The sequence below is a fragment of the Urocitellus parryii genome, chromosome 10 (genome assembly GCF_045843805.1).
Source record: "Urocitellus parryii isolate mUroPar1 chromosome 10, mUroPar1.hap1, whole genome shotgun sequence".
NCBI classification, from domain to species: Eukaryota; Metazoa; Chordata; class Mammalia; order Rodentia; family Sciuridae; genus Urocitellus; species Urocitellus parryii.
The window spans coordinates 143,985,800-144,011,391 of NC_135540.1; the positions used below are offsets into that span (position 1 = coordinate 143,985,800).

At 59.8% G+C, this 25,592-nt stretch overlaps 1 protein-coding gene across 6 annotated transcripts; it reads left to right on the forward strand.

Annotated features, from left to right (window-relative positions):
* The first annotated feature begins 390 nt into the window (after positions 1 to 390).
* Positions 391 to 23,185, forward strand: Ctbp1 (C-terminal binding protein 1). Of its 6 annotated transcripts, none has more exons than XM_026379465.2 (10): positions 391 to 559; positions 6,989 to 7,180; positions 9,692 to 9,846; positions 14,870 to 15,014; positions 16,507 to 16,713; positions 19,883 to 20,097; positions 20,808 to 20,938; positions 21,418 to 21,545; positions 21,808 to 21,925; positions 22,295 to 23,185. In XM_026379465.2, the coding sequence occupies exons 2-10, from the start codon at positions 7,174 to 7,176 to the stop codon at positions 22,479 to 22,481; spliced, it is 1,293 nt and encodes a 430-aa protein (XP_026235250.2). In that variant the 5' UTR covers positions 391 to 559; positions 6,989 to 7,173; the 3' UTR covers positions 22,482 to 23,185. The 6 variants fall into 6 exon arrangements, with proteins under 6 accessions (XP_026235250.2, XP_026235248.2, XP_026235249.2 ...); XM_026379466.2 differs by lacking the exon at positions 391 to 559 and adding an exon at positions 1,109 to 1,193; XM_026379463.2 differs by lacking the exon at positions 6,989 to 7,180.
* Positions 23,186 to 25,592: the final 2,407 nt, after the last annotated feature.

The following is a 25,592-nucleotide window of genomic DNA, read 5'->3' on the forward strand; positions in this document are numbered from 1 at the left end:
CTGCACCCGCACCGCACCTGCAGCGCCCCGGCACTGGGCGCAGCTCCACCCGGCGTTCTGTATGTTGCTCATTCGGGTTTGGCCGGAGGCGGGGGACATGGCGCAGCTGAGGGGCCGCGGTGCCCGGGAGGAGGATGGCCGGGACAGGGGATGCGGGGAAGGGAGGGGGCGCGGCCTGTGGAGGGCCAACACTGCCGGGCACCGCCGGGTGGGGAGGCGGAGGCTCGGGCGCGCGGGGTCGGTAGCTGCCCCTCAGCCGCCCGAGTGGGTCCGGCGCGCCGCCTCGCCGGCAAACAGCAGACCAACGCGAGGCCCCGCCCGCCCGCGCGCCGCCGCGTGTCCCCGCCCGCTCGGTCGGTCGGAGCGCGGCTCGCGGCGCGGCGGCGGCTCGGCACGGCGGCGGCCGAGCGCAGGCGGGCGGGCGCAACAGCGGACGGCGCCTAGGCCGCCCCAGGCGCGGGGCTCGCTGCGGCTGAGCGCGCCGGACTCGTCAGGGCCCGCGGCCGTCCGCGCCTTTCAATGGGCAGCTCGCACTTGCTCAACAAGGGCCTGCCTCTCGGTAAGGCCGCGGGCGCGCATTTCCGGCCGCGGGCGGGGGCGGGGCGGGCCGGGCGCGCGCGGACGCCGGCTTTGTGTGCGAGTGCGCGTGCGCGCCGGCGGGGCGGGCTTAGAGGCGTGCGCATGCGTGGCTGCTGCGTGTGAGTGCGCGTGCGCATGCCGTCCCCGCCCGCCGCGGCCGGCGCGGGTGACAAAGGGGCCCGCGGGCCGCACAGGCCGCCGCCACCCCGCGGTCCCGGCCCCGCGCAGTCCCTCCGGCCTTTTTCCGGAAGCGGGGGCGCAAGTCCGGAGGTGGGCCAGTCGTGGAGGCGCCGCGAGGCCCGCTTGGACCTGCGGGGCGGCAGGGCCTGCGGCTTCGCCGGAGTTGGTCTGCAGAAGTCGCCGGATCCCGAGGCCCGCCGCTGGGCGTGCAGCCTCCCCATGCCGCGGCGCCCCCAGCTCTTGTCCACGGGCCCCTCCGCAGTGCTCGCGGGAGCGGCAGGGCGGCGTCCGCAGATCCGGGCCTGTCGGAGGCTGGGCTGCCCCTGGCGGGTGCGCGCCGCCGGGCCGGGCCCGGTGCCGAGGAGGCTCCCCGCCACTGGGTAGCGCAGAGAGGCCTTCTAGAAAGGAAACGGGTGCCCTCCATGGTCAGGAAGGTGAGCCCGAGATCGGTCGTACTGGGGGCCAGCCTTCCCCCGCAGGCCCCATACGCTGGATGTTTACTTTCCCAGTCCCTCGTCTCTTCCTCATTTGTGCTCAAAGAGCACGTGTTCGTCAGAAACAAGAAGGCAAAGGATGCCCATCCGCGGTGGGGTGATGGTCAGGACCAGGCACACTGCTCACCGCGCACTGCTCCTGAGTGGGGTCGTGGTGCGGCAGCATGCTCCTTAGAGGAGTGGCTACAGCCAGCAAGAGCACTGGCCCAGGCCCGCCCTTGACCAGTGTGTGTGGCCTCCCAGTTAGTTGTCTGCGACGCCATCTGCAACACGGGGTAGCGCTGGGCTCTGTAACTGTGCTTGCGGTTGTTACTTAGCATGGCAGCTGGATTTGGGGGCCACCCTTTCTCTGACCTGGAAGTTTGTTAGAGATGGCCTTGCTGTGGATATTGTGTTCTCCAGGGTGACATGGACCAGGGCCTGTGGATTCCTGCTGGGACCTCAGGTTCCTGTCCTGGCTGTCATCTGCAGGCTTGCAGTGGGTCTCGGCTGGGTTTGTCTCTAAGGGACAAAGCTTGTCTTGACTTGTCAGCGCTGCAGCCATCTTTCTTTTCTGTGGTTTAATCATCTTTGAGCATGTGCTATACCTCTGGGGTGCTCTGTAAGGTTTTGTGGTGGGGGATGTGCACTGGGCTTCATCTGGTTCCCTGGGTGCCCCCATCCTCTGCCTAGCTGCCCAGCCTCCTCTGGGAATGGCTCAAGGCCCAACCTGTGATCTTGCCCTATTTAGCCATAGGAGGCAGCTCTTCAGTTCCTGATTGCTGTGAGATGGGACGGTCATGCCTGGCCCCTGAAGCAGGGACTTTCTCTTTAGCTTGAGGTCAGCATTGGGTCCTGGGAGGTTTGGCTAGAGTTCATGGACTGAGGGCCTGGTGAGTGTCAGGGCTGGGACCCCTTCTATTTTTTCTGGGGTTGGTGCTGCCACTTTTTGGACAATCTGTCAGATTGTCACTTGGCGCAAGGTCAGCGAGTCTGCTGGAGGAGTGCAGATGGCAGGAGACCACCTCATCAAACGTGGGCACCAGGCTCTCAGCTTTCTGAGATGGGACCCCTGGCCTCCTGCCCCCTTCACCCCAGATAGCAATTCTGCTGTTTGTCACCTGCCCTTTGAGCTTTGTGTGTGGCACACCTGAAGGTCTGAGATGTGGAGCCAATGCCTTGCAGTTCTGGGAGGCACCTGTTGGGCAGCACTGAGTGCTGCTGGAACCCCTGTGAAGGTCAAGCCCATTCCCACTGTGACCTGGTATCTCCATGGCTCCTTGGCACAGAGTGCTCCAGCTGGTGATTGTGTGTACCAAGATCATCACCTCCTGGTGATACCTTTTACAGATGCTTATTGTATCCATCCCCTAGCTAGGGGTGGGAGACAGGACTTGGCTTGGGTAGTGCCGGGCAGGGGGCCAAGGCCCAGTCCTCTGCTTTGTAGGGAGGTCTGGCTCCCAGCCCTACGTGGCCAGGACAGGAGGGGAATAGCAGTTTATGGCCAGCTGGTTTTGATTTCAGCCCTGTCACCTGTGTGTGTGGCCTGCCAGCATCCCCTTGGTATCTTACGGTCACTGGGCTGGTCCTGGCAGTTATAGATGTGAGCTCTGTGAGGTGTGGATATGTCTGGCCTGGGTCCCTGCAGTCTCCAGCATCCCTATAGTCACCCTCTTGTCCATTGGTGTCAGGCAACCCATGGGGTGCTGTCCACATCATGCGTGGTCCCTTTCAGGAATGCAGCGTAGTATCTAGAGACTGATCATTTCTTCCTTACAAAACCAGAAATCTCTTGGGTGGCCAGTCTTCAAGCTGAACGTCTAACCAAGACTGAGTTCTGTGGGTTCATTCCTCTGGACCCATTCCACATGACCCCCTAGTCAGTCCTGGACCCATGCTGCTGGGGTGGTGATGGTGACATGGCTAGCTCTCGAGGACAGTGTAGGAGCTTGAAGACTTGGAGGGATTGGAATTCAACCCTGCCCCCTGATTCCCCAGCAGGTTTGGGCTGATTTGGATAGGCTGGGGTGTTCTGCTGCTCACCGTGTGTGTGTGTGTGTGTGTGTGTGTGTGTGTGTGTGTGTGTGTGTAAGGCTCCTGTTATGGCCCATGGTGCCCTCTCTGCCACTGTATTTGGTGGGCTGCTGGTCTCCATTGTGCATCTTGATAGGTCCTGTGACCTTTGTGTTCTGTGTGGGCTGGTTTCCCTGCAGCACATGTGATTTTTTTTTCTTTTTAGAGAGAAGAGAGAGAATTTTTTTTTAATATTTATTTTTCAGTTTTCAGTGGACACAATATTTTTTTTATGTGGTGCTGGGATTGAACCCAGCGCCCTGCACATGCCAGATGAGCGCGTTACCACTTGAACCACATCCCCAGCCCACATGTGATGTTTAGAAGGCTGGGACTCTTCACATCATGTTGGGCTGCTGATGCCATAAGTGTGGGGCTCCCATTCACTGCCCGGGAGCAGGTGGTATTCTTGGGTCACGCCTGGGATGTCTGTGTACCACGCACATGCGTACAGACACAGGAGGATGCGTGAGTTCCCTCAGCATCCCTGGCAATGAGTCGTGGTGGCTGGTCCACACTGTGTTCATCCTGTGCCTTTCCTGGTGTGGTTACAAGTGCCGGGGTGGGGTGCTGTGGAGCTCCTGGACTCCTGGGCTCCTGTGGTCACCATCTCCCATGCCTTCAGCAGCACCTGTCCTCTGGAGGGTTGTGTGGCCCCATACCCTCTGCCTGCTCTCCATGATGCCCTCATCCCTCAGGTGCCCCGTGCCCCACAGGGCTCAGCCCCCCAGGTAGTAGGCTTGTTGTGCTTAGCACCCGCCCACCACCTTCCACCATATGCAAAAGGCCAGACTCTGGGCCTTGGGTCCTGGGTAACCCAAGTGGATGTCTCAGTGAAGCCCAGATGGCCCTGGTGGGGGGACCAGCCAGTTGGGGACAGCCTGGACTGTTTGGGATGAGTTTTGGGCAGTTGAATCCGGGTCCTTATGAGGGCTGTGAGGATCAGTGTGTGCCCATCAGGTCCCCCAAGACCTGTACTGGGGGCATTGTCTGCCTTGTGGATGGAGGTGACTCAGGCAGGGCATGTGGCCCTGGGGTCTCTTGGGGGTCCCCAAGGGCATTGGTGCACAACAGGGGCCCATGTCATCCAGCAGTCCCCTGGACCTGTTGCCTCCAAAAACCTGGGGGCTGCTGTCCCTTCCCTTACCCGCTTTAAAATAAAATTTTAATTTTAGAACAGTTCTGAATTTATAGAAGAAATTACACAGATGGTACTGAGAGTTTCCATGTACCCACCCACCCTGGAGAGCTGTCCCCCCACGTTGCCATCCTGCTGCCATGTGACACATGCGTTAGAGCAGTGGCCTATGTGAAGGTGCTGGCTCGGGTTCCTGCTGCATTTGGGTCTCCCCAGGTGCATGGCTCTGACCACCCTCTGTGGAGTGCAAAGCTGGGAGCCCTGCTGAGGTGTGTGGGGGCAGCCTTGGTGGACACACCCTGGCTCGGCCCTTTAGCCCCATGGTCCTGCCTCTCAGTCTGTGTGTGCAGCACAGCAGAGCTTAGGCACTCTGTGGCCATACTTGTGCCCCTTCCCTTTCCCCACCTGGTTGTGTGGGTTAGGACCTTGCTGGGAGCAGTGAGGGGCCAGAGACAGAGGGTCCCTGAGGGCACACTTGGCCATCTGCCCATTCGGTCGCCCAGTACACTTGGGGCATCCTTGTACCCTTCAGGGAAGGCCCCTTTGCATACTCAGCCCCTGCCGTGACAGACGGAGCCCCTGTGCACACCTGGTGCCTGCCTGCCAGGTGTGCTGCCCTCGGATGCTACAAGGATGCTTTGTGACATGTCTGCTGGTGCTGATGGCTGGAAGCACTTGCTTCCTGGCTGGGGAGGGGACCAAGTGGCTACCCTGGCAGGTCTCCCAGATTGCCCAGGAAGAGCCCCAGGGTGTAAGCACTGGATGGGGGTTGCTGGTATGGCCCGCAGGGCTTCTGTGAGGCCTGGGTTGTCCTTGTGTCCTGTCCCCAGGTTTTCCCAGGTTCCCCTCTAAGCAGTGTCTGTAGATAGGCTTGGGCCTTGGCCATCTCCCTCTGGGTGAGCTGGGGAGGGCATGGCCTGGCTCATATGGAGCTCTGGGCTGGGGGCCCACCTGGCTGTGGGCACTGATTGGGGTCACCTCCCTTTTCATGCTCATGTCCTTGTCTTAAGGCTTAAAACCACTCCCTGGGTGTCTTGCTTAGTGATGGAGACCAGTGGTCTCTCCTGAAGACAGGGCACCAAGGACCTGTGCATGAGAAGACCACCCAGCCTGGTGACCTGGTGACCTTGGGGAGCTTGGGAGGTGGCAACTCATTGTTGGGGCTGCAGGGCCATTACGGGAACACCTTGTATATCTGGTGGCATTTCCCTTTTAGAGCAACCCTGTTAAAAGTATTGACAGATATGGGCAAACTGAGTATTGGCCAGTGTTGGTCAGCACTAATTAGATTAAGTATTGATTGGTATTAATGGTGTTGACAGTATTTATGTTCAGGGACAGGGCTGGCAGTGTCAGCTGCTGTGAGCAAGTGGATGGGGTGGGAGCCTGGCCCATCCCATCCCTTCTCCCACAGTGCTACTCCAGTGCCCTCTGCTGGGGAAGAGCCTAGGTAGCCCTGTGGCAGGGGCTGCAGTTCTGGGGCCACATCACCACCCTGTTTGGTGGCCTTGCATGGTGGGCAGTGAGCCATGCACATGTCCTAGAAGTGTGTAGCAACTGGAGCCAGTGATGGTGGGTCAGTGTGTATGCTTGGAGCCTCACAGAGAATGAGGGGAGGATGGGCTGGGCTTGGGTCCTGGACTTCTGGCCATGCATGGCCCCTTCTTGTTGAGCTGTCAGAGATGCTGCCTGACAGGTGGTCTTGTTCGACCTATGCTGTTGAGGGGGTGGTGAGGCTGGGTTCCATCTGTCAGTCTGATGTCTAGTCAGACTTCGGTGTCAGCCCCTGTGTGGTAACCTCATGCCAAGAACAGGGATCAGGTGCTTGTGCTTGGGTGACTCAGTGGCAGGCTCCTGGGGTCTGAGCCATTTGTGCTTAGCCTTCTAGGACAGGCCTTGGCCCAGCCGGCCCACATCTTAGTGCCCCCAGGCCCTGGCTGCAGCCAGGCAGGAAGAGCCAAGGGCATTGAGGAGCCGAACAAGTGTCGGCTGATTGCTGAGCTGCTTTGGGCAGGGGCAGTGGGACTGGCAGGAGAGTTGGGCAGGACACTGGAGAGCTAGCACCTGGCAACCTTCTCCCGTGGCAAGCCTCACAGAGGCCCAGGAATTGTCCACGTAGGTAGAAGCGACGAGTAGGCTTCTTTCTGCAGTTTCCTTGTCCTGCACCCAGTTCCAACCATACACCCCATGCCTTAGCCTTCCAATCTTTGGATAGTGCTAGCATCCGGGCAGAGCCAGAGGCTTGTGGTGTGGCCACAGCTCAGAGCTGTTCTTAGGTCTGCGTAGGTGACTTTGGGGGCTGGCCTTGGGCCTGGGACCTGCATTCAGAGTGAGCACCTCATGGGTCTGCACAGGGTACCGTGGGGCCTGCGGCCTGCAGGAGGCCCTTTGTTTCAGGTAGGTCGAGCCAGCGGCCCAGGCGTTGGCTGCATCTGGGCAGGGTCGAGGATGCAGCATGAAGCTTCACCCTCACGGTGTCCTGGAGTCTGAGTGTCAGCTGGACCCTCAATGGCGTTTTAATGTGTCTCTTATGTTTGATTTTTAGTAAGACTTTGAGCCCGACGCAGGCCTCAGTGGTGCCGTGGAGCAGCGGCCCGAGAGCTTTGGTTGGAGACAATAAGACGTGGGATGAGGCTCCGTGACAGGACGCGGTTCTGCCTGGGGATTCTGAAGACAAAAAGCTTTGGACAGTCGAATTCATGGTCGCGGAAATCCTGCCTAAATTAAGCAATGTCAGGTTGGTAGGGGCTCCTAGAGTCTGAGAGTGGCCTTCTCTGAAGGTGCAGAGGAGCTTGTGCCCATGCTGTGGTGTGAAGGTAGTACCCTGGCAGTGTGTTGTGGGGCCTGCCTGGCTGAGGTCCCAGCCTCTACCACTCGCTGTTGGGGTGAGGGCAGATGGCCCCCAGAGGGCTGTTTCCTGCACATCCAGCAGGCCTGCATGCAGCCTGTGCTGGGCTTTGTTTCTGTGGACAGGTACTCTAGAGAGGCTCTGAGGTGGGTGTTAGGCCAGGTCTCGCTACAGTGGAGGACAGTGGGTCCTCGGGGCCTCATGGAGCCTTGGTGAGGACCCGAAACCCCAGCCTGCCAGCCCAGTGTGGGGCAGCAGGGTTCTCGGGAGGGAACTCATGGAGTCAATGCGCGTCTGGGCCACGCTGCTCCCACAGGATCTTCCCAGCACTGGTGGGGTGTTCTCTCAACCCTGGCCCCCTCCCTGAGACTGGGCTGTGGTTGGGGCAGCTCTTGTGGAGGTGCCACAAGCACACTGGGCTGGGTGGGGCTTGGCTCCTCAACTGGGTCACCCATGCTGGCATCCGGGAGGCTTCCCTTTGGACAGCTGTTTATAGGGTGAGGGAGGTATCCCAGGCCCCTCTGCTAATGAGGCTCCCTGGAACAAGTGTCCACCATCTGCAGGGCAGGGTCCACTGCTCTGAGCAGGTGCTCCATGGCCTTAGAGAACTCGTGTGCATGTGGACTTTCACTCCCATTTCTTACAGAGGTTAGAGCTGAAGAATGGGGCTCATCAGCTCACTTACAGGAAGCAGTAGCATTACCTGCTAATATAAGTGACACTTTCCAAATCCAGGGTGAGGAGAAGAGTGGCCTCGTTGGCATGTTTGCTTACAGCGTCGGCGGGGTGTATTGGCTCTGTGGGATGCTCTGATCCAGAGGGAGCCAGAGGGTGAAGGAGTTTGACCTGCAGACCCTACTTCAAGGGCCATGGCCTGGACAGGTCTCGGCACCTCTGGTGTTTAGAAGATGGTGATGTGGGCGCCATCTTCTACTAGGGAGGGGCTGGAGCCCCTGAACCCCAGGAGTGCGGCATATATGCAGCAGTGCCCCACCTTGTGCAGATCAGCTCTCTGCCCTTTATAGCCAGGACCCTAGCTGTTTGGCTCTGGGGAGAGCCCTGTGCCTCTCTCCAGCAGATGCCAGCTCCAGGCCTGCTGCACATGGGCAAGGTGGTCTGCAGTGCCCAGCTCCGGTTGTCCTTTGAGGCATCACCTTTATGTGCTGTGGATTCTGAGGTGCTTCTTCCTTCAAGGCCACTAGTGGCTCAGGGCAGCCTCACCCTGCAGACAGCTGGGGTGGGGCTGGAGCCAAGGTGCAGTGCACCCTCAGAGCAGCTGTTCTGCCAGCTGTAGCTGTCACACCCTCAGGAGACCTGCCCAGCCCCTGCTTCTTGGCCTTTTCCTTGCCCCTCATGCTGGTCCAGTGCTTCTGGGGGCTGCTCCTCTTGGGCAGGTTTTGGTGAGGCTATGGGGCTGGATGGGGCTGGCTGTGGCCCTCCCCATGCTTTCTGCTCCAGGGTAACACTTGGGCTGAATGCTGATTGCACCTTAGAAGCCCATTTCCCAGTCTTGGCCCTGAATGAGGTTTAGTTGTATCACATTTAGAAGAAGTTAGCTTATAGAAGTTCATTTCCTTCTTTTTGGTACTGGTTACTGAACCCAGGGCTTTAGCCATGCTAGGCAGGTGTTCTAAGCTTAGCCCCCACCCCCACTCCCAGCCCTAATTGTCCTGTTCTGGGAGGGTAAGGGGTCTGAATGTTTTTTTGTTTTGTTTTGTTTTTGGTACCGAGGATTGAACCCAGGGATGCTTAATCACTAAGCCACATCCTCAGCCCTTTTTAAATATTTTATTTAGAGACAGGGTCTTGCTGAGATTTTTAGGGCCTTGCTAAGTTGTTGATGCTGGCTTTGAACTTTGATTCTCCTGCCTCAGCCTCCCGGGATCATAGGTGTGTACCACTGTGCCTTGCCTGAGCATATTTTGACCCTTTTCTGTCAGAGTACTACAAACATGCAAAGGGAAATGAATGAGGCAGGCAGGCTCAAGTCCCCTGGTGACCCCCCTGGAAGTTCTGGGCAGCCAGACGTGGCTCTAGGCAGAAAAAAAATGATGGGCATTTCACTAAAGCCCACTGCATGTGGTCTACACGTTCCAGGGCTGAGAAGGTGACCCCACAGCGGAGAGCACAGGCCCAAGACCCCCCACTCCCAGCGGCCCAGAGTTCCCCAAGGGCCTCCGTAGCTCTGCACCTGGGAGGGTGATGGGGCTGCCGCTGGACTGTGTGCCAGCGTCAGTGAGCCAGCAGGTTGGGCTGTCTCCCCTTTCTTTGCGGAGCCCGTCTGCACGCAGTGTGCAGTAGGCCTCCTTGGGCTTGGCTTTCGCCACCCCTGGGTGGGGCCACAGGCATCAGCTGGGCTGCACTGCCGCAGGACTCTGAGTGGCCTGTCCTGTTTTGCAGGCGTCCGACCCCCGATCATGAACGGGCCCATGCACCCTCGGCCCCTGGTGGCACTGCTTGACGGCCGGGACTGCACGGTGGAGATGCCCATCCTGAAGGACGTGGCTACGGTGGCCTTCTGTGACGCGCAGTCCACGCAGGAGATCCATGAGAAGGTAGTGCTGGCATCCCTGCCTGGGGTTAACCTACTTTCACGTGGGGTTGAGGGGCTGAGGGCGGGGCTGGGGCGCACAGAGTGTGGGCTGACCTCGCCATGGCCTGGGCCAGTATGTGTCACCCCTGACTGGTATTGGTCTAAGTGCCACCTGGATGTGAGTGGTCCCTGCTGTTGTGTCTGGCCCCATCAGAAGGTGGAGACGGAGTTCACTCTGTGGCTTCTTGATTGACTTTTACCATGACCAGTTCTCTCCTAGAAAGCAGAACTAGTGTCGGCTGGAATTAGTGGAAGCAGCACCTTGTGCCAGAGGCCATCAGCAGCTGCTTCCAGTGGGCACCACTGTCTCCCTTGGCGTTGCCCACAAGTTCTCCTGGTGCACGTGGTCAAGTGGTCAGCAGCTGGTAACTCATGGCCGTTCACCGAGATCCACAGGGTCCCTCTGTGATGTGAACTATGTTAATCTGGTCTCTGCTAAGTGACCCAGAACGGCCTTTCCACAGAAGACAGCTATAGAGGCTGTGTAAAGCTCTTCACCTCTCAGAAGCTCTGTGAGCTGGCAGCCAGGACCATGGTCTTCAGGTGTGGGTGAACTTTGCTTTTCTGGAAGGAGCAGCTGAGCTCTGCTGAGGGGCCTGGCGCCCACAGCCCGGCTGAGCACACCCTTGCAGGGTCTGCTGCTGACTGCATTACTGTGCACTCCCCAGAGGGAGATATGCAGCAGGCCCCAGGGATTTCTGCAGGCCGTCAGGGATCACTGTCCAATGGACTGAGGCAAGATGAGCATGGTACAGCAGGAGCAGAGGTGCTGGCCTCCAGGAGCCTGGCTGGCTGTGGTCGCCTGCTCCCACCACAGCTGGAGAGAAAAAGCAGGCTTTGAAGAAGAGGTGATAGCGACATGGAGGAGGAAACAGAGGCTGCAGCTGGAGAGCGCGTTTCTGCAGGGCCCATTTAACTGCCTTGCACACCAGGGGCAGAAGTCTCCACTGGGCCCCATGTGCAGGGCGGGGAGGAGTGCAAGCACGGCACTGCGTGCTCCAGCAGACCTCAGCAAGAGGCCCCAAGCAGAGGGTGAGGCCAGAACAGCAGAGAACTTCCAAAAGTGAGAGATGTAAACGACACCTTAAAAATGTGCTACGGTTCTGCAGGGTAGACGCTGGGGCCACTGCTCTGGAGACCCCTGCCCTCTAAACATGCACTTACAACTACGTCCACTGGGACTGGTGAAGGTGCAGGAAGTTTGATGCCTTGAGGAGCCCAGATGCCTATTAGGGGCAAGTGACCCCAGACGAGTGCATCAAGCAACGGGATCTCACTAGGCACAGGAGAGGAAAAAAGGGCTGGTTCTGCAGCGAGTCAAGTCTCAGCAGCAGTGTACTGGGGAAGGCCAACTCAGGGTGCCACACAGCAGCTCTGCCCTCGGGGAGGAGTCAGGGTGGGAGCCAGGAGTGCGGGGTTGACACTCGTGTGCCGTGTGGTGCAGGGAAGTGTGGGGACGGGAGCTTGTGCCTGAAGTGAAGACAGGAGTGGACAGGGTCTCAGGGTCTCCAGCAGTACTGGAGGTGAGGTCTAGGACAGAGCAGATGTTTTCCCCCACACCATAATATACCAGGACTTTCTCAACAACTTAACAGTCAAAAAACAGATAGACAAGTGGACAGAACCCTAGTGGGGCAGGGGGCTCAACAGGTGGCAGACTTGCTACCCTCTGTGTCAGCCCCTGGAGGAGAAGTAAGAGCCCTGCTGTAGGCCGAGCATGCTAGAGGTACCAACAGACTCTGCCTAGGGACAGACTCTCACTCCAGGAATGAGAGAGAGTGTTAGGAACTGTGAATTAGCATTCTCAGAGGTAAAAGTGGCACCTAATTGAAAAACAAGAGCAGGGTACCAGAGGGCAGAATCCTCCAAGAGCTGGAAAGAACTGGGAGTTTAAATATGCATGAAAAAGTTTGTGACAGCAAGCTTGACACCGTTGAGGAGGTCTCAAGAAAGAGGTGGAGTTTGGGAAGGAAAGGGGCACCAGGAGCTCCAACACGTTGCTGGTGCTGGTTCCATTTGGTCCTGAAGGAGGGCTTCGTTCTCCCAGTATGCTTGCTGCTGTGTGGCCAAGTGACGGTTCACAGGGAGAGGTCAGTGGGAGTTCCGTGTGCAGATCTCCCTCCTCTCTTTCTGCTGACTGGAAACCAGGTGTGATGGCTAGAGCCTGGGTGGCACTTTGGACCACAAGAGGGAATACATGTACTGGGAGTGGCAGAGTAATAAGACAGGAGCTTGGGGCCCAGATGACTGGAGATGCCACAGAGCCCATAGACCACTTGCCCTAGGCTATGGCCCTGGGAATGTGTCCCATCTTGTCACTGCTTTGGAACAGCACTGCATTCACAGCTAGTTGGAGTCATCCTCTGAATGTCTCAGAGGAGGGAACACGTCATCAAAGCCAGAACTAGAGAAGAAACGCTTCCAGGGCTCAGGGGAGATGTGCTGTCCTGCCACAAGCCTGGGAGGAGCACTGGGGGCCCACAAGACACCCCAGTGGGTGCTGTTCAGCTTCTGAGGGCAGAGAATTTCCAGCCAGGGTCAGAACATCTAACCTAAATGCTGAGCAGCCACACAGCAGGGAGCAGCAGGGAGGCCAGGGAACCAGGAGTCTGCTGCACCCAGGGGCACTGGGCATCCAGAGGGCCTGGCCAGGTCGAGGTTCTGGGGACACACAAGAAATACAATGATGCCATATGCAGCAGAAGCCACCGGAAGCCTTGCAGGGTGGTGGGTGGATATCCAGCTATAGGCTGCATTACCCTGGACCTGGGGACCCAGCTGCAGTTACATCTGGGACCAGGCCAGAGGGCGGAGACCGCAGTGCAGGACCTGTCACCATCTAATCTTGGGAGTCTTCCAACAGTGCATCCAGACCACAAGACTCAGGGACAGTGCCACGGAATGGACAGTGCTGTCTGGTGTGTGAGCAAAGTGCGGTGAGCTGAGTCCAGGCCACTGTGGGCAGGCAAGGAGGGACCCAGCGCAGCACCTCACATGGGCCACGTGCAGGGCCGGGGCAGTCCTGGGAGTGCTCCAGGGAGCGGGAAAGGGGGTAGACTGCCTGATGCAGGGGATGGATAGTGACCTCAGTGGCAAGGCCCAGCCGGCCTTGTGGAGATGGCTGTTGAGCCCGAGGCTCCTGCACAGTCCCCACCGTCAGTCAGCAGGGGCAGTGCTGTGGTCCTGCCACTGAGTGGGCATGTTCGCTGCCCCCTGGGCAGCGTCGTACATGGAGCAGGCCACCCCTGCTCCTGTGGCCCTCAGCCTGCACACGCAGAGGAGCCTCTGGAGCACAGGTGAGGGGCCGAGGGCAGCGGGACTGTGCCGTGTGGGGCCATGGCCCTGCGTGCTCTCAGCCGCCACCCTGGCCTTGGTTTGAAGTGGTGTCCAGTGAGCCCCCTTAGAACCTGCTGTCACAGAAGTGTCCAGGGGTCAGTTTCTACCCAGGTGACAGCTGATCCCTGGAAAGTCAGCACACACCAGGCCTCCCATGGCCTTCTGCAAGCCTGGGTCTTGTGTTAACCCCATCCTAGCCATGTGGACACTGAGCATATGGGGGTTAGTCACCAGCCTGATCACAGCTGGTCAAGGGGGACAAGTGAGTGGATGCTGGCAGAGTGTGGCTTCTGGGAGGCTTAACCTAAAGGGACAGACCTAGTACACCCACACCAGCCGACTTTCTCCTTAGAGGGCTAATGCAACACCCAGGAGCAGAGCGGCCACTTGGCAACCACTAAAGGGACCTGGGGCACTGAAGCTACAACCTCCGGACCACTCACCACCACAGCAAGCCCGTTCCCCAGGAGGCTTTTGTCCTGAACCGAGCACATGCCTCAGTCCTCCCCCTCCTGCGCCCACACTGGTGTGTGTGGTGGTGAGTCCACCCAGGGAGTCAGCCGGCTCTGCTGTTGGTGCAGTGGGCAGTGCTCAGAACCTGGGCTCTGCAGACGCACTGGTTTCTGTTTCTAAGAACATGACTCAAAACAAACATGCCGGTATCTAGGCTCCTGTTCTGTTACTAAAAACATACTCAGTGGAAAAAAAAGGGCAACATGAAAAAAATTTAGACTCGTAGATGGGCAGATGACGCTCTGACATGCGTGTCACAGTGGTGGCAGGCGCCAGCTGGCACTGCAGAACTCTATGGCTCCAGCACTGATGGAGCGTCCACTGGCCCCTCCATGGTGGGCTGCAGCAAGGCTTTTCAGAGACACAGTGGCTTGTATCTGTGTGACAGGAAAACAGACAATGGTTTTGCCACAGAACTCAGTACTGGAGGCCACCTGAGGGCCACAGCGGGGCTGTCTAGGTACCTGGTGAATCTGCTGTGCCTTCTGTGGTATAGTCAGATGCTGTTCTTCAAGACTCTTCTACCATGATAGATGGACAGGATAAAAAAGCTGTCCACTGTGTGCTTATGCCAGCACACGTCAGGCCTGCCCATGGCCAAGGGACCCATAGGCATCCTGCCCGGCCAGGCTGGACTCCTGGGGTCTCCCCTGGTGCCACTCCTGCTCTGTCCGGGATCCGCCTGTCTTCTAGCATGGGTAGCCTGGCCTCAGCCTCACCTGCTGCTGCCCTGCAGAGGTGGTCCTCCCCCTCCTGCGCCCACACTGCGCAGGCACAGGGGCCTTTTTGACCCTGACCACTGTTCCCCTAATCCTGTCCATACTACATAAATGGGTCCAGGGGTCTGCACCCTGTGGGCCCACCCACCTTGTCAGGCCCCAGGGAGTTGGAACCTGGTCCTTGGGGCAGGGTGTAGGGGCATGGCCACGTGTGGGTGTGTCTCGGGGCAGGGCCACATTTGAGGTGCGCTTGGCGCCCGCCTAGTTGGAGGCACTGCTGATGCTGAGGATGATGCCTTGCATCGTGCTTCTTGGCTTGGAGCTGCCCTTTGGCACTGCTCTATGCATTACCAAGCCAGGAGCAGGACGGTGCCAGCTGCTGTGGCCACTTAGCACTTTTTTCCTCCTCCCCGGCAGGTGCTGAACGAGGCGGTGGGCGCCCTGATGTACCACACCATCACGCTGACCAGAGAAGACCTGGAGAAGTTCAAAGCTCTACGAATAATCGTGCGGATCGGCAGTGGTTTTGACAACATCGACATCAAGTCGGCTGGGGACCTAGGTAGGGTGCGGCCCTGGCTCACCTGCAAAGGTGTGCTCCAGTAGGTAGGCGCCGAAGAGGACTGCTCCCCCAGGAGCATGGGGCAGATACACAGGCCGACAGCACAGCAGTGCCCAGCCAGGCTGGGCCAGTAGCTGCTGCGTTCCATTGAGTCCTTTACCTGCTCTCGGGTGGTGACAGAGTGGTGGCTCAGGGTCCAGCCCCACAGTGCTGTTGGTTGGCATGTGTTGCCTGGCTCGTCCTCTGCTCCAGGGACTGCAGAGGCAGAAACGTGTGGATCCTGCTGTTGGCAGGGCAGGGTGGTGTTGGAAAGTCAGCTCGGTTCTGTTGGCCCACCCGCTCCTGCTGCACAGTGATGCCTCGGCTGGCCTGCCCTCCTAGGACAAGCAGGCAGCGTCCCTGGGCCAGGGCCCCCACTGTGTGCCATCTCCCCTGTCCCTAGGATTCCAGGTTGGGGCTCCACCTTGTTGTCGGGGACACTGTGAGACCTGGCCACTTTGGTTTCTCCAGGCCTGATGGGTTCCTGGGACCCGTCCACCCTCAGGTGGCAGTTTTGTGTCGAGTCTCACAGGCTATGTGGCTAGCTCCCCCCAGCCTCCCATGTTTGATGGTTCAGCGTGTCATTTCTGGAGGGCAGTATGGTTTCTGTCCTGAGTCCTCCCTTTGTCAGACCCCCCTCAACACTTGGGGCAGGTCTTGGAACAAGCTGGAGGCGAGAGTGTTCAACAGGAAGTAGGAGCTCCTGGCCGGGGGGCAGTGTGCGGGGAGGTTGGTGGTTGAGGGCCAGGAGGCAGGGTGGAAGGAACCTCTGTCCTGTAGAATAGGCTCAGGTGCTTTCTCAGTGCTCGGACCCTGCACCTCAAGACATCTGGGGCACTGTTTGGTGGGCAGCACAAGCCCTGTCTGACTGGCTCTGCCTTTCGGCATTGGTCTTGGCTGTGGGGAGCAGGCGAGGGGCACAGGGGTGCACAGGGCCTGAGGGGATCACTAAGGCCTGGGGCCAGGGCCTGTTTGTCCTGGAGAGCCCAGGGAAGCAGTCGGCAGTGATGCCCATGAGTGCTGGCTGGTGGGGAGAGACCCTGCCCTCCTGTGGCCTGGCTGGGGAGGAGTCCAGTGCTGACCATCTTGTCTTCTCTGCTACCAGCACATCCCAGGTCCCCGGACCATCAGGAAGGGTTAAAGCAGCCTCTTTGCCCTTGCCTACTGGTCACTAGTGTGTGCGGTACAAGGCTGCAGACACAGTGTGCAGGGTACCACAGGGTGGACAGAGTCAGACCCCACGTGCTTGGGGCTGGTCAGTCTGCACTGCCAGCAGATCAGCGTGGCACACGTTGTCTGAGGCCTTCCAGGGTGGCCATGGGATGTGTCCCCTGGCATTCTGCTGGTGAAGCATGGCATTAAGGACGTGCCCCAGCACCATGGTCTGCGTGTCTGTCCTGGAGGCCGGGCTCTGCCTGCATCTGGGGTGATGTGTGTGTTCGTGTCCCCACAGGCATTGCTGTCTGCAACGTGCCTGCAGCATCTGTGGAGGAGACCGCGGACTCCACCATGTGCCACATCTTGAACCTGTACCGTCGGACCACTTGGCTGCACCAGGCACTGCGGGAAGGCACGCGGGTCCAGAGTGTTGAGCAGATCCGCGAAGTGGCCTCAGGAGCCGCTAGGATCCGCGGGGAGACCTTGGGCATCATTGGACTAGGTGCGTTGGCCATCGAGGCTCAGCACGCACAGCCCAGGTGCGTCTGCTGCCCCTTGCCCATCTCATGCTCAGGAGAAGATGAGGCCCAGGCTCACATTGTGGCTGCAGCACTGGTCCCTAGCCCAGGGCCAGGACTGAGGAAGAACAACTCAGGGGCAAGGGCATCAGGCCTTGTGCTTCACACACATGGGGGTACACTTGGGCACACTGGACACCACACTCAGATGGCATATAGGCACAGAACACACATGCTGTGCATGTGGCCCTGGGGGCACGTGCACAGCCCACACCCAGTGTGGACCCTGGAGTGGCTGAGTGGACACAGCTATCCGATGAGGACCGGGCAGCCCTGGGCCCTTCCCAGCACCCCTGCCGGGGTGGCGTCCTGACTCCCTCCTGTGCTCCATGTGCTCCCTCGCTGTGGCTCTGTAGTAGCTGGGCCCCTCTCCTGACCCTGTAGCTGTCTCTGTCTCGTTGGTGCCCATCTCTCTGGTCCCGTGTGGACAGTGCAGGAACTCATTTCTGGGCACTCACCTTGTGACCGAGTGCCTGACCCTTCTTGTCTCCAGCTGTACCCAGCACCTGCTGACCTCAGCCTGCCTCTTCCAGCACTGAGGGGTGGGGTGTGCTTGGGTTCCCGAGTGAGGAGGGAGAAGAGGTGGAGGGTGTGCCTGGGGTAGGCAGTCTTTAGCTGGAAGTCACTGTTACTGTCTGCTGGTCAGTGCCCTAGATCCCTGAGTGTGCCCTTCTCATGGCCCAACAGAGGGATGGGATGGTGCTTCCTGCCTGGCGTTGAGGTTTGCTGAAGTGTGGGAAGACAGGTGTGTGTCAGGTGAGGGGCTGCATAACTGGGCTTCGGGGTATTGGCACGTGGGTCTGGGTGGCTGCTCTGGCCCCTGGGGCGGGCTGGCTTGGCAGCCTTGTACTCTCAGGGTGTCCAGCATCAGAGCAGGCCATGGGGGCTGTGGGGGAGCTGGCTGTGTCCAGGTGCCCCTCCTGCATCCCAGGCACACTGCCTTTCCCAGGTTTCCTTCATGGCTGCTACTCCTGCCTGCCCCAGGGTGCAGTCTGTTCTGCTTCATCAGGACCATCTGGTGGCTCCATTGTGCCAGCCATGTGGCCCTGGGGGCACGTGCACAGCCCACACCCAATGTGGACCAACAGAGGGATGGGTTCCCAAGTGAGGAGGGAGAAGAGGTGGAGAGTGTGCCTGGGGTAGGCCGTCTTTAGCTGGAAGTCACTGTCACTGTCTGCTGGTCAGTGCCCTAGATCCCTTGGGCACAGGTCCTGCCGTTGGGCACGGGGCTCCTGTGTTGCTGCAGCCCCTCCTTGGGACGGGGCTCGACTGCAGGTCTTTGCTGTGCTGGTGCAGACAAATCTGAGACCCCCCTGCTGTTGCCCTCTCTGAAGCTCGGTCCCTGGCCGCTGCCTCCCTGTGCACCATGGAGCGAACCGTGTGGCAGTGTTGTGGACCTGCCACGTTTGTGCGGTCGTGATGGCTTCTACGCAGTTGGACTTAGTGTTGGTGTTTGTTTTCAGCCTTGGGTTGGAACTCAGGGCTTGGTGTGCAGGGCAGACACTCTGCTGAGCCACACCCCAGCCTGTGTTGGGTGTTTGGTGCTGTTTTAAAGGGCATGTCTCATGTCTCCATGATGGTCAGCATTGGGAAATCCAGGTGATATGTGTACACTGACCACACAGCTCACTGAGGTCTGGTGTGTGGACTCCTCGGGAGCTCTGCAGGCCAGGGCTACCTCTCTCCTCTCTGCTCTCGGTGTCTGTGTGCTTCTTAGCATGGGTCTAATGGAGCAGCCTGTGGCTGGCCTGCTGCACCTGGCTGCCCCGCTCTCTGGATAGGGTGTGGCTGCTGTGTGTCGTGAGTCCTTTTCCTCTCAGGACCTGCCTTTTGTTCTTTGAAAGGTCTCTGAGCCTTTCTTTCTGTCCTGTGCAGTGGGCAGGTGCCTTGGCCCTTCCCGCTGTCAGACCTGCCCAGTGAGGTCCACTTCAGCAGTGGTTTTCAGGTCTGGAACTTCTGTGTGGCACGTTCACAGTGAGGTTCTGGTCAGCCGGTTCCACCCCCGCCGTCTGTGCTTCTGAGGGTCTTCCTTTTTGCTGGGAGCTACCTTTCCTTCTCCGCTGGTGACATGGAGGTCTCTTGTGGAGTGCAGGCCTCACGTGAACAGCAGTGACGGGAGTAAATAGCATTTAGGCTCTTCGGGATCCCAGGTGAGGGCCAGCACTCAGCTGGTGCTGGTCCTGGGCTTTGGTTACTTTCGACAATCCAGGACTTCAGAGCGCTCCACGGCAGCCCACCAGGTGATGGGATTTGTCTGCCTCCTGCACAGCCGCACCTCTCCGTGCTGGGAGCGCTGTGCGCACCCAGTCCCCTGCGTCCTCAGCAGTAGCCCCTGGCAGCCTCTTGTGACCCAGAACCGAACAGGCTGGTCATCTGTCTGCAGCACCCTGCCTGCCTGTGGTCTGCGCCTGTGCCCATCCTTGCCCAGCAGCCCCTCTCATAGTCCTCCTTTGAGACCCTGCCTGGCCTGACCCACCTCCCACAGGGTGCTGGGCACCCTTGCTCGGGGCCACTGTCTGGCTCCCGCCCATCACCTTAAGTCTGATGTTCCACTTTCTCAGGGTGGCTTGCCCCATCACCTGCCCTGCCACCCTCTGCAGCTGTACCCACATCCCTCCTAGAGCTCTGGACAGTCACTGCCCCGTGTGGTCAAGGGAGACCACCGTGCTATGGGCCCCAGCTTGGCAAGCTGTGATACCCGTCTTCCACTGAGTCCAGTGTGCAGTGGGTATGTGCAGCTGGCCCCACATCGCAGTCCACAGCTTGAGCCTCCCATGCCAGGGCTGTGCCTGCCTCAGATGGCCAGGTGGAAGCAGCCGTGGATGCCGTGGGGCCAGGGAGGAAGGCAGGGACCTCTCTCTGACCCTGGATTATCAGGAATGAGGATCCCTTGGGGTATCTCCTCCTGTGCTCCCTCATCCTGGGGCTTTGGGGGCTCATGGGTGGCTGGAATTGAGATTCCAGCAGCCTTTGATGAGTGGACCTGTTGGTGGACTGGGGAGGGGCTGAGCAGGCAGGAGTGTGGGGCTTCTCTGCCTGCTGGCCTGGTGGGTCAGCCCTGGGGCACATCTGACGCCGTCTCCACCCTGCCAGGTCGTGTGGGGCAGGCAGTGGCGCTACGGGCCAAGGCCTTCGGCTTCAGCGTGCTCTTCTACGACCCGTACCTGTCGGATGGCATGGAACGGGCCCTGGGGCTGCAGCGAGTGAGCACCCTGCAGGACCTGCTCTTCCACAGCGACTGTGTGACGCTGCACTGCGGCCTCAACGAGCACAACCACCACCTCATCAACGACTTCACCGTTAAGCAGGTGGGCGAGGCACCTGCAGACGCCTTCCCAAGCAAGGTGCCAGCTGGGGGTCCACTCCTGGCAGGGGAGTGCAGGGCTCCAGGCCCTTCACCCCTGGGGTCCCCACCTGCTGTCCGTCCCAGACTGTTACAGCCACACAGAGGATGCCAGCCCCTGCCACCTGGATGCTTAGTGGCCAGGCTGGGCCACATGACACTGCTCAGAACCAGGTTATGTGGCCAGGGGGCAGGAATGGGCCAAGGAGAAGCCATTCTGACTCCGGTGGCACTAGGCCACCATGGTCCACCACGGCCAGACTGGGTCGCTGGAGTGAAACAGGGTCATGAGAAACCCTTACCAGGAAGGAGGGGGCGGTGAAACTCGCCACTTCAGAGCCCCCTGCAGAGGAGCTGCCTGTGTGCTCCCTCATCCTGGGGCTTTGGGGGCTCATTGCAGGGTCGGAGCCCCCACTTGTGGGTTGAGGCTCTGCTGGAGGAGGCCAGGACAGCCTGGAAGAGGAGGAAGCCATGTTGGCGCATCCACTGTGGCCAGAGGCCTAGAGCTGGGGCAGTGGGCTCTGGGCAGTGGCCACCTGCTCTCTGCTCCGAGTCCCTGACACACTGCCCTCTGCCCAAGCCCTCCCTGGCAGGTGGGAGTGGGTTTGCTCCTAGATGTGCCCTGGGGCACAGGCGCTCCGTGCTCACTGCCTGCCTGCTGTCCTGTCTTCCCAGATGAGACAAGGGGCCTTTCTGGTGAACACAGCTCGCGGCGGGCTGGTGGATGAGAAGGCGCTGGCCCAGGCCCTGAAGGAAGGACGCATCCGTGGCGCGGCACTGGACGTGCACGAGTCGGAGCCCTTCAGGTCCGTGTGCCCGTGCTGCACCTGTCTCCTGGTCTCCAGGGGCCTCTGGCTGGGAGCAGGGAGTTGCTGGCTTAGCCCGGTGGTGAGGGGCAGGAGCAGAGCAGTCCCTTTCTTGGTCCCCCCAGGCCTGGAGAGCACAAGGCCCTCAGGCCGTCAGTGGTCTCCATAGGCTGTGGCCTGTGGTAGCCAGGGGTCAGGGGAACTGTACTTGGCTTCGTGTCCAGCCTCACCTCTCTGAGCTGATTTTCCTGGGCCTGGGCTGTGCCATGTGGGCAGGGCCTCAGGGACACATCTGCTTCCCAGCTTCCCAGAGGGGATGCCGTGTCCGAGGACTGGGGGATGTCAGGAGCTCTGGGGTGGGGGCCTGCCCTTGTGCGCAGGTGCCCGAGGTGTGACACAGCACCCTGACCCAGGCCTGGCCACCTCCTGCCCCTGCCCTCTAGTGCTCAGCCCACTGACCTGTGATGCGCCATCCTTAGTTTCAGCCAGGGGCCCTTGAAGGATGCGCCCAACCTCATCTGCACCCCCCATGCTGCGTGGTACAGCGAGCAGGCGTCCATCGAGATGCGGGAGGAGGCAGCCCGGGAGATCCGGCGAGCCATCACAGGTGGGGAGCACGCTCTCACAGTCTGCTGCAGCCTGCTCTGCGAGGGTGCTCTGTTCCCCTACCAGGCATTCCTGTGGGCATAGACAGGGCTGAGCCCATGGTGCCCAGCAGCACAAGCTCAGGGCTGAGGGAGGAAGGATCCCAGGGCTGCTGCAGCCAGGGGCCTGGAGGCACCCACACCCTTGTGCCCAGGTGGTGCTGGTCTCCTGCAGGGGACAGCATTTTTAACCTGGGCACTGTTGTCCTCCTGCTGTATCCCCAGGCCGGATCCCTGATAGCCTGAAAAACTGCGTCAACAAGGACCACCTGACGGCTGCCACGCACTGGGCCAGCATGGACCCTGCCGTGGTGCACCCTGAGCTCAACGGGGCTGCCTACAGGTGAGCAGGCAGGGCTTCAGCCTGGACTCTGGGCCCCGCGGGGACCTCAGGCTGAGGACATGGCCCTAGCCAGGCCCTGTGGTCACAGAGTGTGGCGCTGTCCACTTGCCTGAAATCCTGTGAGAACTGGGCCTCTTGGAAGGAGCCACATGGGAGGAGCTTCTAGGGCCTGCTGGACAGCACCCTGCAGAGGCCACCAGTGGAGCGGAGTGGTCCTGGGGACAGGAGAGGACCTGGAGAGGCCCGGCAGGACGTGTTCCGGCACTGAGGGCGCTCTACGGGGTCTGCCCCGCCCTGGACCCTTGGTGTCAGTGCTGCTGTGGGGGGCCCCTCCCACAGCGACCTCACTTGCCCACCCTCCTCTCCCAGCAGGTACCCCCCAGGCGTGGTGGGCGTGGCCCCCACTGGCATCCCGGCTGCAGTGGAAGGCATCGTACCCAGCGCCATGTCCCTGTCCCACGGCCTGCCCCCTGTGGCCCACCCACCCCATGCCCCTTCTCCTGGCCAAACTGTCAAGCCTGAGGCGGATAGAGACCACACGAGTGATCAGTTGTAGCCCGCGGGGAGCTCTCCAGCCTCGGCGCCTGGGGAGGGCACCGTGTACCCCAGCCCGGAGTGTGCAGAGAGGCGCCCGCGCCCCAGAGACTGGCCCAGGCGTGTGCAGGGCGCGAGGCAGCGCAGCCTCTGTGTCGACTGTAGTTGTCCCGTCCTGTGGGCTGGCTCACTGTCCTGTGTCCTTTGCGTTCCTCGTTGAGCAAAAGAAGTTAGTAGTCAATTCTCTCATGGATGTTCTTGTCTGTGTGCAGTCTTTAGGACATGACGGGGGATTCGTTTGCTTAGCTGTCAACAAAAGCCAGCCGCGGGACCTGCGGCCGTGGTCTGAGCTCCCTCTGCTGGACGCCCGCCGCGGCCCCTTCTCAGGACTTGGGTCCTTCCCGCTTCCTTCATGCCGCACAGTGCACTGTTTTTTCTACCTGCTTGTCTTATTTTTAGAATAATTTAGAAAAACAACAAAGGCTGTTTTCCTGATTTTGGCATGAACCCCCTTGTTCCAAATGGAGACGGCATCTCAAGCAGCTCAGAGGAGGGGGCGCCTGGAGCTCCCTATGCTGACTGTCCTGGGGGCGGTGGTCGCCAAGTCCCGCCTGCGCCCGTGCCGTCCTGCTGATGTGGTAGGCTAGCAATATTTTGGTTAAAATCATGTTTGTGACTGTAACCATTTGTATGAATTATTTTAAAGAAATAAAAGTCCCAGAAAGAGCCGGCACGCCTGGCATCTGTTTAGTGGCTTCATCTCGTAGGGACACCTGTGGGCCTCAGTCCTGACATTTATGTCCCAGGGCCTGACTTGGCTTTGTGGGAGCAGGCAGCTGCAGGGAGGCCCTGAGCAGGGGCAGCAGGAGAGGGGCTGTGGCCCCCCGCGTGCCAGGCCCACTCTGCCTGTGGGGAAGCCACCCTGCCTCAGCTGGGCCACTGGTTGAGCAGCCTCCTGACGCCTGTGAGCTTGCCCACGGGCCTCCAGCTGGGCCTCCACCCCTCTTGTGCTGACCACAGCTGTGGCTGTGCTCCTCCCTCCTGTGACTGTGGTCCTGAGGCTGCCCAGGCCAGCAGAACAAAGGCCTGTGCTCCCTGGGCCTCCCCCATAGTGCCAGACGTATCATCTGGGTGCCCAGCATGTCCTAGGTCCCCCTTTCCCACTGCTGTGGACTGTTGAGCTCCTGTGTGGCCCTGTGGAGTGGCACGGCCTAGGCTCACCCTGTGTGACGCTCTGGTGGGACACCTGAGAGTGTGGCAGGCGTGTCGCTCACCTTGCCCACAGCCTGTCCTCCAGTAGCCTGCAGTGGCCTCTGAGGTCTCCTCCCCATGGCTGCACTCCCCCTCCCCGCCCTGATGTGATTCTCCACTGTGGCCCTCTGGGCTTGCAACCTGTACCAGTGGCTCCGTGTGAACCTCCTGGGCTGGGTCCACATCCTGGAGTGGCACAGGGCTGGGTTCGGGCCCTGCCACTGCAGCCTGAGACCTGCGTGCCTTTGGCAGGTGTGGGAGACGCACAGGCAACGGAGCAGGAGGGCCAAAGGGTGTGGATTCTCCCCACAAAGCCCTGGGGCCCTGGGGAAATCATACTGGGCCCTGGGACAGCCTCATGGGTAAGAGGCCCTGAACTTAGAAGAATTCCTATTATTATCATTATCATCAATTACAGGACAGAGTCTCACTAAGTTCCTGAGGCTGGCGTTGAACTTGCCATTCTTCTGTCTCAGCCTCCTGAGCCGCTGGGACCACAGGCCTGCACCAGCACCCGGCTAGAACACCTAGTCTTATAGTCAGGGTGTGTGTCCACCCCTCAGCAAACAGCAGCAGGCTAACACAGGTGCCCACAGATGGCAGCAAGCTCAGGACTGGAAAGTCAGACAGCTGGGCAGGGTCCAGAGGTCAAAGCTGGTTCTTTTAAAAATCAATAAAACTGATAAAACTTAGTCCAGATGGATGAAAAACTTAAGAAAATTCCAGTATTAGGGAAATGAGGACCTTCATTGCCTTCTGGCAGTCGTCCAGATGGCTTGGCGAGACAGCCTCATCACCAAGCTGCCCAGGTGGCCTGGGACTTGCTGTCCCCCCGCCTCAGCCTCCTGAACGGCTGGGACCACGGCCTGCACCGCTGCACCCTGCTTGGAGACTTCTTTGGTCTTTCTTGTCTCCATGTTTTACTGGTGCGTTCTAATTAGTTATGATGACAGAATCTGCTGCACCGTGTGAGGAGGTTCTGAGAGCCTGGCTGAAGGCCTGAGGGAAACGGTCAGAGGCTGCGGGACAGCAAGTGCGGGTCGCTGAGTGAGTCACAGGCTGGTCACGGCACACACGTGCCTCCGGCCACAGGTCTCCCGGGCCATCTTAACGAGTTGTTGTCACTTTTGTGCCATCTCCTGAGGCCAGGAGGACCCTCTGCTTGGAGCTGCGTCCTTGCCTCTGCTCCTCTGTCCCCAGAGGCCTCCAGGTATGTGCAGTAGACACAGGCTTGGGTCACCCCTTCCCCTCCAGGACAGGCGGGAAGGCTGCTTTGCCCTTGGAGGAGGGATGCTGCCCGGACTGTCTCAAGAGACCTGACTGGAAGGGACTTCCGAGGGGTGGAGAGGAGCAGGCGCTGCCCCGGGGAGATTTCCTGAGCCATGAAATGAACCTTCCGTCCACAGTCCCTCACCCAGGAAGGAGCCCGCAGCAGAACCTCGGCACAAGGTGCAGCTCAGAGGCTCGACCCTGCTCGCCTCGGCCTGGTCAAGTTGAAATGGCAGCCGGTGACAGGGTCTAAGGTCGTGTGGGGGTCTGGCCAGAGCCACAAGGGCGTGCAATGAGAGTGGGTGATGAGCTGTGTAGAAAGCTCCCGGGGCCAGCCCATGTCTGGAACAGACCTGAAGGTCTGCAGTCAGGATGTATGTCCACCCCTCAGGCTGACTGCTGGCCCCTCAGACTTTCTGCACCAATCCACAGGAAGAAGTGCCAGTGGAAGCCAAGACTGCTGGGCCCCACAAGTGCAGGGTGCCAGGGAGGCCTGCTCTGCTCCCCGACATCCCTTCCCACTTCTGAACTGCAGGGCTGACCTAATGATGACCCTACAGCCAGCACCCTAGCTGGTGGCAGCCTGGTACTGGCCCAGCAGGGGTTAGTGAGG